At 39.2% G+C, this 13,554-nt stretch overlaps 1 protein-coding gene across 2 annotated transcripts in view; it reads left to right on the top strand.

The window, feature by feature from the left end:
- Positions 1–13,554, top strand: part of rassf5 (Ras association domain family member 5) — a 100,653-nt gene that overhangs the window by 47,074 nt on the left and 40,025 nt on the right. Inside the window, exon 1 of one of the 2 annotated variants that reach the window (XM_063065190.1) lies at positions 198–742. The exons of the other annotated variant lie outside the window; for it this stretch is intronic. Coding sequence (XP_062921260.1) covers positions 623–742 — 120 coding nt within the window. The 5' untranslated portion in view covers positions 198–622. Of the gene's footprint in view, positions 1–197; positions 743–13,554 lie in introns of those variants that run through there. 2 annotated transcript variants of the gene reach the window in all.

Genomic DNA, 13,554 nt, shown 5'->3' with positions numbered 1-13,554 from the left:
AATGAATGTGATGCTTTATATTCTTTGTGAATATCAGGGACACAAAATGGCTGTAATAATAAAAAGACATGTATGTGTGAGCTTAGCATGTTAAATCTTGAAGCAGGATGTGGCTTTGGTTTGAAATACACAGAACCAGAAGCCAGGAAGGAGCTGACCTCACTCAGCTCGTGTATGCATGCAGATAGCTGATTAGCCACAGATGGTGTGCAGTACAGCAGCTAACAGCTCCACAGTCAAAGTGCTCAACTACACCATGTTCAGCCGGCTGCCAGGAGAGACTTTCTGAATGGCAGTGGAAGCTAGGCACACTGCCCATGTATAAATACAGAAATTCAGTGTCAGAGGCAAAGACATAAAACATATAGGGGATTAAGTTGTTGAGCGTTAACGACAACTGAAGTAAAAACAAGCAGCTGCAGCTGGCCGAGAATAGTGAAGAATCTACGTGTGTGTGTTGTATGATACCCTCTTCCTGACTTATGCAAGGCAACTTATGTCTGTATTGGGAAACTGCAGTACTGTGGTGCAGTTTTTTTTTGAAGCTTTAAGATCTGTTGGACAGCACAGTAAATCCTCCAGGATATTCTGATGATTTTTGATCACAAAATTAAGTCATTGGATGACGTGGAATACAAGTATGAGCAGTGGATATTGCAGCTTAGATGAAGACTTAGAAGATTGTTTCTTTACTGCCAAGACCTCTTTCTTCAGGAAACCCCAGAACAAGTTTTTAGAAAAGGTAACCTTTTATATATTCAATTGAATGGCATGCTGTATTAACTACGAAATCAGCAAGTCATCTACTGCTTGTATTTAAATGTTTTAAAACAAATAATTTTATTTGCTATGTAAAATTGCTGCTGATACAGAAAGAAAAGTAATATTTGTCAGTTTGCACTTTCAGGAAGTGCAAAGAAATGAATCTGCTTTAATTGATATTTGATATTGCAGTACTTTGTGTGAGGAATTGTCAACATTTTGTGAAATTCAAACTGAAGCACTCTTTTAGCCTGTTTATAGTGCAAGAATCTGTATCCCAGCTAGTCTTTCATATCATTTGTCGTGTTTTAATCACACCAGTGAGAAGAAGTTAAAATAGATTTCTCATTGGAGCAAACAGTGATGCAAGACAATTTTCTCAGGCAAGATGAAATGTACATTTTTTATTTTAAAACTGATGCATTTATAGTGCTTTGTCCTCATTAAAATCTTTATTTGAAGACTTAAAATTTTCGATTAAAATGTTCATTACTTCCACGGCTCCCCAAACCTATTAACAAAAATAAGTTGAACTGGTTGAAACGATTTAGCTTTTAATGGATTTCTGTTTGCATACTTAGTAATTTAAAAATCAGCATTAACTGTTAATTATAATTTTATTATTTTTAGATGAATGCAAAACTTCAGCAAAATCCAATCTTTAGCTTGCTCCATTGATAATGGCATTTTAGAGTTATTAAAAAAAAGTCGCTGGATTATGAAGGAAGATGTTAAACATCAGCAAACCACAGCAATGCTAATTTATTTTATATTTCATCTAAAGAAAATATAAAAATAACGGTGCTGTCAATAATAGGTTTACTCAATAATACAAGATCAACAGCATGGTGTGGATTTAGAACACCTTCCCGCCTTACTGTAAACTCAGATATAATACTAAAATAGAGATTGCCATATTAACATTTATGAGTAATAGCGTACAATTCTTTTTTGTAATTTAACAGTTTGCTTTCTGTGGGTTTTCCCATTATACAATTGTTGCTATGGGAAAAGTAAATCTCACTCTGTAGAATAATATCATTCTTATCCTCCCGGATTATTGTTCATGTGGTGTATGTGAGTATCTAGGGCAGAAGATTAGTGTGTAAATGATGCTGAAGAGTCAGACACAGGAATATAATGCTTGGCAGCATTAAGAACTTAAAACAAATATATAAATAATGTCTGTGTAAAATAATGACATTTCAATTCCCACATTCTAGGGCACAAATACTCCTATAGCTAATTACCCAATGCCTTAGTACTGAACTTGGTAACTGACGTTCGTGGAAATAAAATCTATACAAAATGTGATTCAAGCATTATTGCAATACAAGGAATTTATACAATTGATCTTCAGTGTCAGTGGACTATTTTTGTTTATGGATCATTATATTGCCCTCAGCCTGGTCTTGTCAACCCATGTGCTTTCCACAACTGATTAATGTATTGATGCTGTCAAGTCAAAATTAAAGTTTATTATCAAACTGTGTATATGTTACTGTACACTGCTTTAAGATTCATTTTCTCTTGCAGAATTTACAAACAAAATAAAGAAATACAATAGAATTTGTGAAAAGCTATACATAAAGACTGACAAACAGCCAATATACAAAAGAAGACAAACTGTGCAAATAAAAGATATAATGCAGAAAACATGAGTTATAAAAAGTCCTTGGAAGTGAGTGTGTAGCTCATAGAATCAGTTCAGTGTTGTGGTGATTAAAGTTGTCCACGTTGGTTCAGGAACCTGATGGTTGCATGATAATAACTGTTCCTGAACCTAGTGGCGTAGGACCTAAGGTTTGTGCCCACTGGTAGCAGCAAGAAGAGAGCATGGCCTGGATGATGGAGGTCTGTGATTATAGATGCTGTTTTCTTGTGGCAGTGCTCATTGTAAATGTGCTCCGTGGTGGCGAGGGCTTTTCCTGTGATGGACTTGATAGTATCCACCACTTTCTGTAGTCTTTGTCTATGCCAAATGTGCCATCAAGAGTAAAGGAATAGCTGATTTCAACCAGTGAGCAGGTTTCAAGAATTATTGGGTTTTCTTCAGGTTTTCATTCAGGCAGTCATTCTGTTTTTTTTTTGAAATTCAGTTAACTTTTAATTTTTTTTTACTTTTTCAGTATCAACATGATAGATTATAAAGCTGACCTTCAAGTGAGGTCACAATATCTTGTCAGTTTCAAAGGGGCCATCAAAATGGTCTGATTCCAATAACTCATTCAGAATTATCATTGATTTTGGAAATTAACCCCAGCAGTTAATTTGGTATCATTAAAAAGTTTATTAATAAAATTAAAAAACTTTGGAATAATATGTGTATTGGTATTTATTTTGAATGAATTAACAGTTTTTCTTGCTCATGGAGAAATGGCCCTAACAGTCAAATTATGCTAGGTCGTTGCTTAAAAATTAGCCTTCCTTAAATCTGAACAGGTAACAGACATAAGATTTGTGGAAAATAAATTTTCCATTTGTGTGTTTGAGATTCCTCTCCAAAAAAAAATAAATAGGAAGGTGCAGTTGATCAAATACCATCAAACAGTTGGAGATGAGTGAAGTGGTGTGGAGATTGTTGTCTGAATTAACAATAGACTAAAACCTTCAGATGTATGCTGTTTTAACAATATTGTTTGTTTCTATAAGTTGATATATGGTGTAGAATGACAGATAATTTGTTACAGAGGCTTTTGTGTTTTATTCTTTTGAGTGCCACAGATATCTTATAACAGTGCACTCTTCCATTTCCAATGTTCCAGATGTTCTCAGAATAGAAGAATATTTTATTCTTATCTATTTACTACAAAAGGAATTGCAACTATGAAGTTCAAATGACAGCATTTCATTATGTGATTTAAAAAAAAACAAGGACAAAGTGCATTTTAATTTATCGCAGGTGATGTTCTTTTTGCATATTGCAAGATGCTCACATTGAAGGAAAATACTCCAGGTACCAATTGGATATCTAATGCAAATTGGAATTGCAAATAAGAATGGGGATTTTTAAGGACAGAGACACATTTTTTAAGAAACCTGCAGAACTCTTAACACCTACAAGAATGGAATTTACGTAGAATATATTTAAATGGTTCTTCCAAAATACTGTAGAGTGAAGCTGCTAGTGTAGTGAGATAGAATTGTTAGGAAAATTTACTGTGTACAGACATTAGTATAACAGTTTTATGCTAATGTTATCTCGACATTGCATGCTTTTCTATATTTCATAAACTACAATACAGAGTGCTAGGTGACTGTATAACAGTAATCTTAATTCTTTGGTAGCTTGCCATAAATATTAATAAATTTGAGGAAAAATAATTAACTAAATGGACTCCAAGTTCCACAGACCTTCTCTGTAAATTAATGCTTGAAACAACTGCAGTGTTGCATGTTTTTGAGAGGAAAATAAGTGAACAGTGTAGAGAGAGAAGCTCTTATGAAATGTACAGATGCAAAGGAAACTTTAGCTCTTGATCTCTGAGGCAAGCCCATGCAATTTTAATAACAAAACTAAAAATAGTTTTATCTTTGAACCTGAATAAAAATAGGTTTCCTTCACATCAATCATTTTAAGGCTCAGAAAATTGATTGCAGCCTTAATGGAAGCACTAGATGATCACAGTGATGGCAGCTGTGGGCAGAAGATTGAGGCTGGAGATGGGTAGATGGGTATTGAGCCAAGGTGGTAGTGTGAAATTGTTGGGGTGGAGGTAAAGGCAAGTTAAGCAGCCAAGTTTGAGGGTGGAGATTGGGACCTTCACATGATCAGTGGCTGGAGTGTGTGATTGGAGGATTAGGTTGCTGATTGAGAGTGATGTTGAGCTTGGAGGATTGAGGTGATACAGCTCTTCTTGTGAGAGATATGGCAATGACTGTTCGCAGGATATTTGGTCTAATTTTCCATACTTTGAATTTATTAGCAATATTTGTCACGTGCAGTGACAAAGCAGTGAAATACTTTGTTAGTGTCAAATCAAATTAGTGAGGATTGTGCTGGGCCATCCACAAGTGTCGCCATGCTTCTGGCACCAACACAGCATGCTCACAACTCACTAACCCTAACCGTACATCTTTGGAATGTGGGAGGAAACTGAAGGAAACCCATGCAGTCATGGGGAGAATGTACAAACTTCTTACAGACAGTGGTGGGAATTGAACCATCGTCAAGTTCAGGAAGCTGACTACATATTGAACCAGGCCTGTAGAAAGGGTATGGAGGTTTCAGATCCAAGACTCAACTCAATTAGCAGCATTCTATCACGGTGTTTGGTGCGGTGAATGGTGAAATGAAAGGCGTGATCAAGCTGGCAAGAGATTTTGAGTTCAGTGTTTGGCAGGGAGAGGAGTTTGGGAAAATGAAGGGCTAGAAACTGTTGTATTCTGCTTGGGGTAGATCAGCATGTTGTATCAGGAAGATCCAGAACACAACTGTGAGGGGAATAGCAGTGAGTGTGATGTTATTACTGTGTCAGAGACCCAGATTCATTCCCTCAGCTGTCTGTAAGGAGTTTGAATGTTCTCCCCGTGACTGTTAACAGCACATGCAGCAAGGAAACAGGCCCTTCTGGCTCAACAAGTCTGTGTCACCCAATTGCATTCATCAGCCAACAACCTACTAACCTGTACGTCTTTGGAATGTGTGAGGAAACCTTATTTAAGGGGAAAATGTACAATTTCCTTATGGCCAATGGTGGGAATTGAACAAAGGAAAATCTGTAACAGAATACAGAATATAGTGTTACAGCTACAGAGAAAGTGTTGTACGGGCTAGCAATGAAGTTCAAGGCTATATTGCAGTTCCATTGATTCTTTTATATAGTTGAATTTTATGGAGATCAAAAGCTGACTGAAGTTTTTCTTCAAAGCATCAGAAAACCTAATTTTTCCAGAACAACTGAAAACTAAGTAAACACTTCTATGCTGAACTGAAAATAAAAACAAGAACAGTCAAGCCATTTCTGGTCAAAACCATTTATAAACACCATGGTTAGAAACTGGGAACAAATGAAGCTCAAAAACTGCAGATGCCAAAGTTCTGAAATAAAATCAGAAAATGCCGGAAACGCAACGGGTCTGGCAGGATTTGTGAAAGGAGAAACAGAGATAAAGTTTCAGTTCAAAGACCCTTCAACAGGGACTTTCCATTCTGTATTTGCCAAATATACAGAAATGAGAGCAACAGCAAAGTGCATTTTCAATAAATGAATTCAAAATAAGTTAGTAAAAACAGAATTACGATGTTAAAAATACTTTCCAAGGAGAGAAGGCATTCTCTCAGCTATACTTCACTGTACAAAAATGATAACCCATCAATACTGGTGCAGTTTAAACATTATTAAAGCCCTAGCACCATACAAACTGCACGTTAAAACTGTTAGTAGCTTTCAATGTTTCCTTTTCACGTGTAAAAACTATTAAAAGTGGATTGTGTGTGAAATAAAAAAAATTGAACAAGGTAAAAGAATGTCAAAAAGTAACAAACAAATGTAACTAATTAACTAGAATTAATAAATAACATTTACACAAAGTACATCTACACTTTAGTAAATGAGAAAGCAAATTAAACCTGCTTTTGCTTCAATCACACCATTGCCAAGAAATCAATTATATGTTTTCTTCACTGCCATGTGATTAAAACTTTAATTAGCACAAACTAAATCATTTTGCCCGCCCTTCCAGGCTAAGTCATATCAATTAGGTGCTTCAACCAGGTACTTGATTAGCGGCAATGTTGGTGTAGAGCTTTACAGTGCCAGCGACCTGGGTTCAATTCTCACCTGTGGTGATTATCCAAATCCTTTTCCTGCTTTTTCCCCATGTTCAGCCTCAATACGTAATTTATTCTTGAAAATACTGATTTTGGCCTCAATTGCCTTTGGAAGTAGAGAATTCCATGGGTTCACCAATCTTTGGATGATTGCATTTTTTTTTAAAAACGCAAACAACAGGAATTCTGCAGATGCTGGAAATTCAAGCAACACACATAAACGTTGCTGGTGAACGCAGCAGGCCAGGCAGCATCTCTAGGAAGAGGTGCAGTCGACGTTTCAGGCCAGGTCCTGACGAAGGGTCTCGGCCTGAAACATCGACTGCACCTCTTCCTAGAGATGCTGCCTGGCCTGCTGCGTTCACCAGCAACTTTTATGTGTGTTGCATTTTTTTTCAGTTCACTCCTAAGTTGTCTACCCCATATCCTTAGGGTTGATCAATGTTTCCCATGGTTAGAAACATCTTTCTGCATCTTGCCTGTCCAGTCTTTCCAGCAACGTTTAGTTTTAATTAAATCCCTCTCATTCTGCAGAACTTGTGAATATAGTTACAATATAGTATAGGCCTGAACTCGTGAATATAGGCCTGAACCTGTGAATAAAAGCCTAATCTTCCCAATCTCTTGTCAGAGGACAGTCCTGTCATTTTTGCTCCGTCACAAAAACATTCTTCCCATGCAATAAGGCAGCCCACGCTTGTATTCAAATCCTTTTACTTTGAAGGCGAACATGGCATTTGCCTTCTTAACTGCCAGCTGCACCTGCATGTCTATTTTCACTGACTGTGCACAAGATCTTGCTTCACCTCCCCCTTTCCCAGTCTATCACTAAAATATACATTTTTTCCTGTTTTTGACACCAAACTGGAAACTTTGCAGTATCTACATTATACTGCACCTACCATGTATTTCAGAATCAGGTTTATCATTACTGTCAGATGTGCAATTTGTTATTGTGTTGCTGCAGCAAAACGTGATACATAAAAATCTATACTTTACAATAAGAGATATAAAAACTAAGTGGTGCAAAAAGAGAACAAAATAATGAGATATTTCAAACATGAGAAAATCTGCAGATGCTGGAAAGCCAAAGCAACACACTCAATGCTGGATGAACTCAGCAGGCAAGGCAGCATCTGTAGAAAAGAGTATAGTTGACATTTCAGGCCAATTCCCTCCATTGGGATTGGAAAGGAAGTGGAGAAGTTAGAGTAAGTAGCTGGGCGGAGGGGAGGAAGAAGTACAAGGTGGTGGGTGATAGATGAAACCAGGAGAGAGGATGATGTAAAGAGCTGGGAAGTTGGTTGGTGAAAGAGATAAAGGAGTGAGGACAAGGTCAAGGACACGACCCACCCAGCCAACACACTTTTCGTCCCTCTTCCCTCTGGGAGAAGGTTCAGGAGCTTGAAGACTCGTATGACCAGATTTGGGAACAGCTTCTTTCCAACTGTGATAAGACTGCTGAACTGATCCTGACCCGGATCTGGGCCATACCCTCCAAATATCCGAATCTGCCTCTTGGTTTTTTTGCACTACCTTATTTCCCCTTTTCTATTTTCTATTTATGATTTATAATTTAAATTTTTATTATTTATTATTGATTTGTAATCCAGGGAGCGGGAAGCGCAGAATCAAATATCGCTGTGATGATTGTGCATTCTAGTATCAATTGTTTGGCGACAATAAAGTATGAAGTATGATAAAGTATGATAAGAGTGGAGAAGGGGGAATCTGCTTGGAGAGGACAGAAGGCTATGGATGAAAGGGAAGGTGGAGGAGCACTAGAGGGAGGTGATGGGCAGGTAAGGACATAAGGTGAGAGAGGGAAATAGGAATGTGGAATAGTGAAGCGGGGGGGGGGGGCAATTACCAGAAGTTTGAGAAATTGATGTTCATGCCATCAGGTTGGAGGCTACCCAGACTAGTATTCAGGGCCCCAAATAGTCCTTCCAGATGAGGCAACACTTCACATGTGCGTCTGTTGGGATTCTCTACTATATCCGGTGCCCCCAGTGTGGCCTCCTGTATATCAGTGAGACCCAACACAGATTGGGAGACCACTTCGTCGAGCACCTTCATTCTGTCTTCCAGAAAGACATGGATTGCCCATTTGAATTCTACTTCCCATTCCAACATGTCAGTCCAGATGAGGCCACACTCAGGCTGGAGGAGCAACACCTCATATTCCATCTGGGTAGCCTCCAACCTGAAGAAGGGTCTTGGCCCGAAATGTTGACTGTTTACTCTTTTCTATAGATACTACCTGACCTGCTGAGTTGCTCTGGCATTTTGTGTGTGTTGCTAATGAGGTACTTGACTATTTGCTCAACCTCTCCAGATCACACTGAAGGCTTTCTGTACCCTCTGCACAGCTCACAGTCCCACTCAACTTTGTGTTGCTTGTAAACATGGAGATAATGCATTTAGTTTGTTCATTTAAATCATTAATACAGTATTCAGCTGCCAGTTATTTGTTCACATAAATGAACATTACAACCAGGGAATTTGATCAATTTAACTGAAAATTTTTATTTGTGTGTTGCTTTGGATTTCTAGCATCTGCAGATGTTCTCGTGTTTGTGAATCACGTGCTCCTTTTTCAGATCTTACCAGAGATGTTCAATCGGGTTAAGGTTGGGACTGTGACTGGGTCACTCAAAGAGATCAATTTTCTTCATTTGAAACCACTCCATGGTTGCTGTGGCAGTGTGCTTTGGGTTATTGTCCTGCTGAAAGATGAACTTCTTCCCCAATTTAAGCTTTCGGGCACAGGCTAGCAGGTTTTCATCCAGGATCTCTCTATATTTAGCAGCATTCATCTTCTCATCAAACCTGACAAGATTTCCAGTCCCTGCTGCTGAAAAGCATCCCCACATCATGAGGTTACCTCCACCATACTTTACAGTAGGGATGGTGTTATCTGGCTGATATGCAGAATTAGATCTACACTATACATACCGCTTAGTGTTGAGGCCAAAAAGTTCTACTTTAGTCTCAACTGACCACAAGACCTTCTAAGTGATGCTATGCATAGTCTTTATGGACAAGGATATATAGGTTGATGAGAGGTGGCAGATTAATAGTTTGGCATGACTAGATAAGACTGAAGGGCCTATTTCTATGCTGCAGTGTTCTATGACTCTGAGCCTTCACAATTAGATTTATGTTCTTGATTTTTCTGCACTTAATCCCTTGGTCCTCTAAACTACTCCTGTTTGCAGTCTTTTCAGGCCAGTTTGGATATAGAGGCTAATTTTCTTTGTTAGCCATAGTTGAGCCAGCATACTGGCCTTATTTTTACCACCTGTCTGGAAATGGAATCATTGTAGGTAATCCATGTGCTCCTCAAATCTTTGCTTTTGGCCATTTTCACTTTATTCCAGCATTGTTTCCTTTATGTAGATTCTGGACTACGGGCTCGGAATCAGCAATGTCACTTTTCATCTTTACAAAAAATTCCACCCCATTGTGGTGACTCCTCCTCAAAGAACTTTGCACCATGAGATTGCTCATGAATCCTTTCTCATTGCACAATACCCAGTCAAGTATGGCCAGATGTCTGGTTAGATCACAGAAAATAGAGCAGTACAACACAGGAACAGTCCCTTTGGCCTGTGAGGTTGTGCCGAAACGTTTAAATTTGTAATCAAGCTAATCTCTTCTGCCTACATAATGTCCATATCCTTCCACTTTTCTCACCTTCATGTGTTTATTTAAAGACCTCTTTAAAGTCCCTGATGTTTCTGGCTCTCCCACCAACCCAGGCAGTGTATTCCAGGTACCTACCATTCTCTGTGTAGGAAAGCTTGCCCCACGCAACTTCTTTGAAATGACCTCTCACACCTTAATGCATCCTCTCTGGTATTGGTTCCTCAATAATTAGTTCAAAGAACCATCCTGTATATACTCTTGGACTTCCTCATTCAGAGAATAGTAATTTGGCTAACCTATTCAATATAGAACATATACAGAACATTGAACACTGCAACACAGTACAGACCCTTCGGCCCACAATGTTGTGCCAAACTTTTAACCTACTCTAAGATCAATCTGACATTTCCCTTCTTCATAACCATCCATTTTTCTATCATCCATGTACCTATCCAAGAGATTCTTAATTGCCCCCTATGCATTAAAGTCACAAATGATCACTGTTATTGCAGATGTTTCAGGTCACAGTCAAAGTAAATTTATTATCTAAGTATGTATATGTCACCATATACAGTACTATGCAAAAGTCTTGGACACATACAGTTTACTAAGACTTCTACATAGTGCTGTACCTGTCAACATGGAGCAGGGAGTGAGTTTGTAAATCTGGTGGGAGCAATGATGCTGGGAATGGTGAGAGTAGAGTGCCATGGGACAGGTGGCAGAGAAGGAGTGCCCCGGTGGGTGGGTGGTGTGGGTGTAGACACACCCAGCCCTGAGACGGCAGGCAAGGTCAGTTGATTCCAAACAATCGTTTTATTGACCATCACAGAATGTCTCTCTGCTGCTTTCTGCTGCCTTCCCATTCCCTTCTCATTTTCCCAACCATGATTCCCCTCTCCCTGTCCCCTTTCCACTCTCAGTCCACAATGGAGACCCGTATCAGAATTAGGTTTAATATCACTAGCATATGTCGTGAAATTTGTTGTTTTGCAACTGCAGTGCATTACAATACATAATAGTTAAGAACTATAAATTACAATAAATACTACATATATAAAAATTAAAGAAGTAGTGCAAAAAGAGTAGTGAGGTACTGTTCATGGACTCATTGTTCATTCAGAAATCAGATGGTGGAGGGGAAGAAGCCATTCCTGAATCGCTGAACGTGTGTGTGTTTTCAGGCTCCTGTACCACCTCCTTGATGGTAATAATGAGAAGAAGGTATGTCCTGGGTGATGGAGGTCCTTCATGATGGATGCCTTCTTTTTGAAACATGGCCTTTTGAAAGTGTCCTTGATGGTGGTGACAAGCTCTCCACATCCACTTTATCTAGGCCTTTCAATATTTGATAGGTTTCAACGAGATCCAACCCCCCCACCTCATTATTTCTGAACTCCAGTGAGTACAGGCCTGGAGCCATCACACGCTCCTCATATGTCAACCTTTTCATTTCCTGGATCATTCTCATGAACCTCCTCTGGACCCTAGCCAATGCCAGCACATCCTTCCTTAGTTATGGGGCTCAGAACTGCTCATAATAGAGTTTGCATTTTATCATTGTTCCTGTACCAGCAAGTAGATCACTCATTTCATGATAAATAGGAAGTGACTGTCGACAGAACATCAATTTCCTCTTAAATTGCTTTTGCGACATATGGTGGTATGTTATTGCAGGCAGTAGGAAGCCATTTGGCTTAATCATCTGCCCTAGATGTTTGAAAGATTATAAATACAAAGTGACACTTACAAAGTGCTGGAGAAACTCAGCAAACCAGGCAGGAGTAAAGAGTCGATGTTTCTGATCGAGACCCATCAGCAGGACTCCTTATTTGAAAGATTAATTTTGCACTCATGGGCTTTCCCAGTTCACAGTTTATCATTCAGCTTATTCTCTGGATAGACTGTTTTGAATGTAGTTGAATACATTGCCATTAATTTGATTAATGACTGAGATGCAGTTTTAAAAAAAGTGATGAAAAGAGATAAAAAATATATCACAGGAGATACTCAACATACAATATCAATCGGCATCTATCAATAGAGGAACCAAGCTGGTGCTTCAGATCAACAGAATTTAAAAGCTAATAGAGGAGACACAAGTGACCGCAGGTTCTGGAATCTGGCACAACAAACAATCTGCTGGAGGAACTCAGCAGTTCAAGCAGCATCTGTGGGGAGAGGGTGATTTGTCAATGTTTTGGGACGAAACCTTGCAGCAGGCCTGTTTCAAGTTGCAGTGAAGTGAGAAGGGTTGAGAGAATAAAGGAAATTATCTATGACACAGTGAAGAATATGATAAAAAGATGTTGCAGCTTGGTTGAGAGAGGGTAGGGTTGGCATATTAGTAGCAGCTAATCTGTCTGAAAGGAAGAGTATGTAGCAAGTGAATAGAGGATGAACAAAAACTACCTTGTCAGTTCTGACACAAAAGTTAATTATCTGAACTGAATGAATGTGGTGTTGATTCTGAGGGCTGAAGTGTACCATTGTGGATGATAAGGTCCTCGAGCTGAAGCTTGGGTGTTTGGGTACAGATGTTAGAGAAGAACATTGAATGTAGAAGAGTACGGGAAAAGGCCACTCAACCCACAATGTTGTGCTGAACCTGCTAAAAAGCAAATCAAAAACACCCAAACACTAATCCTCCTACCTACACCAAGGCCATATCCTTCCAGCATCCTTACAACCCCATGTGAAAGTGAGTCCATAGGTTGTGGGAACAGTTCAGTGATGGAGCAAGTGAAATTATCCCTTCCGGTTCAAGAGCCTGATGGTTGAGGAGTAATAACTGTTCTTGAACCTGGTGTTGCAATTCCTAAGGTTGCTGTATCTTCTTCCTGATGGCAGCAGCGGGAAGAAAGCATGACTTGGGTGGCGATGGATGCTGTTTTCCTGCGATAATGCTTCATGTAAATGTTCTCAATGGTGGGGAGGTTTTTACCTGTGATAGATTGGGCCATATCCACTACTATTTGCAGGATCTTCCATTCAAGGGCATTGATGTGTTTTCATATTTTAAGACCATAAGATAAGACATAGGAGCAGAATTGGGCCATTTGGCCCATCGAGTCTGCTGTGCCACTTCATATTGGCTGATTCACTTTTCCTCTCAGCCCTAATCTCCTGCCTTCTCCCCATATCCCTTCATGCCCTGACCAATCAAGAATCTAGCAACCTCTGCCTTAAATATACATGAAGACTTGATCTCCACAGCTGCCTGTGGCAAAGAATTCCACAGAATCACCACCCTCTGACCAGAGAAATTCTTCTTCATCTCCATTCTAAAAGGATGCCCCTTTTTTTCTGAGGCTGTGTCCTCTGGTCTTAGACTGTCACACCGTAGGAAATATCCTCTCCACATCCAC

The sequence above is a fragment of the Mobula hypostoma genome, chromosome 13, assembly GCF_963921235.1.
Source record: "Mobula hypostoma chromosome 13, sMobHyp1.1, whole genome shotgun sequence".
Taxonomy (NCBI): domain Eukaryota; kingdom Metazoa; phylum Chordata; class Chondrichthyes; order Myliobatiformes; family Myliobatidae; genus Mobula; species Mobula hypostoma.
This window is presented reverse-complemented; position numbering and strand designations above follow the sequence as displayed.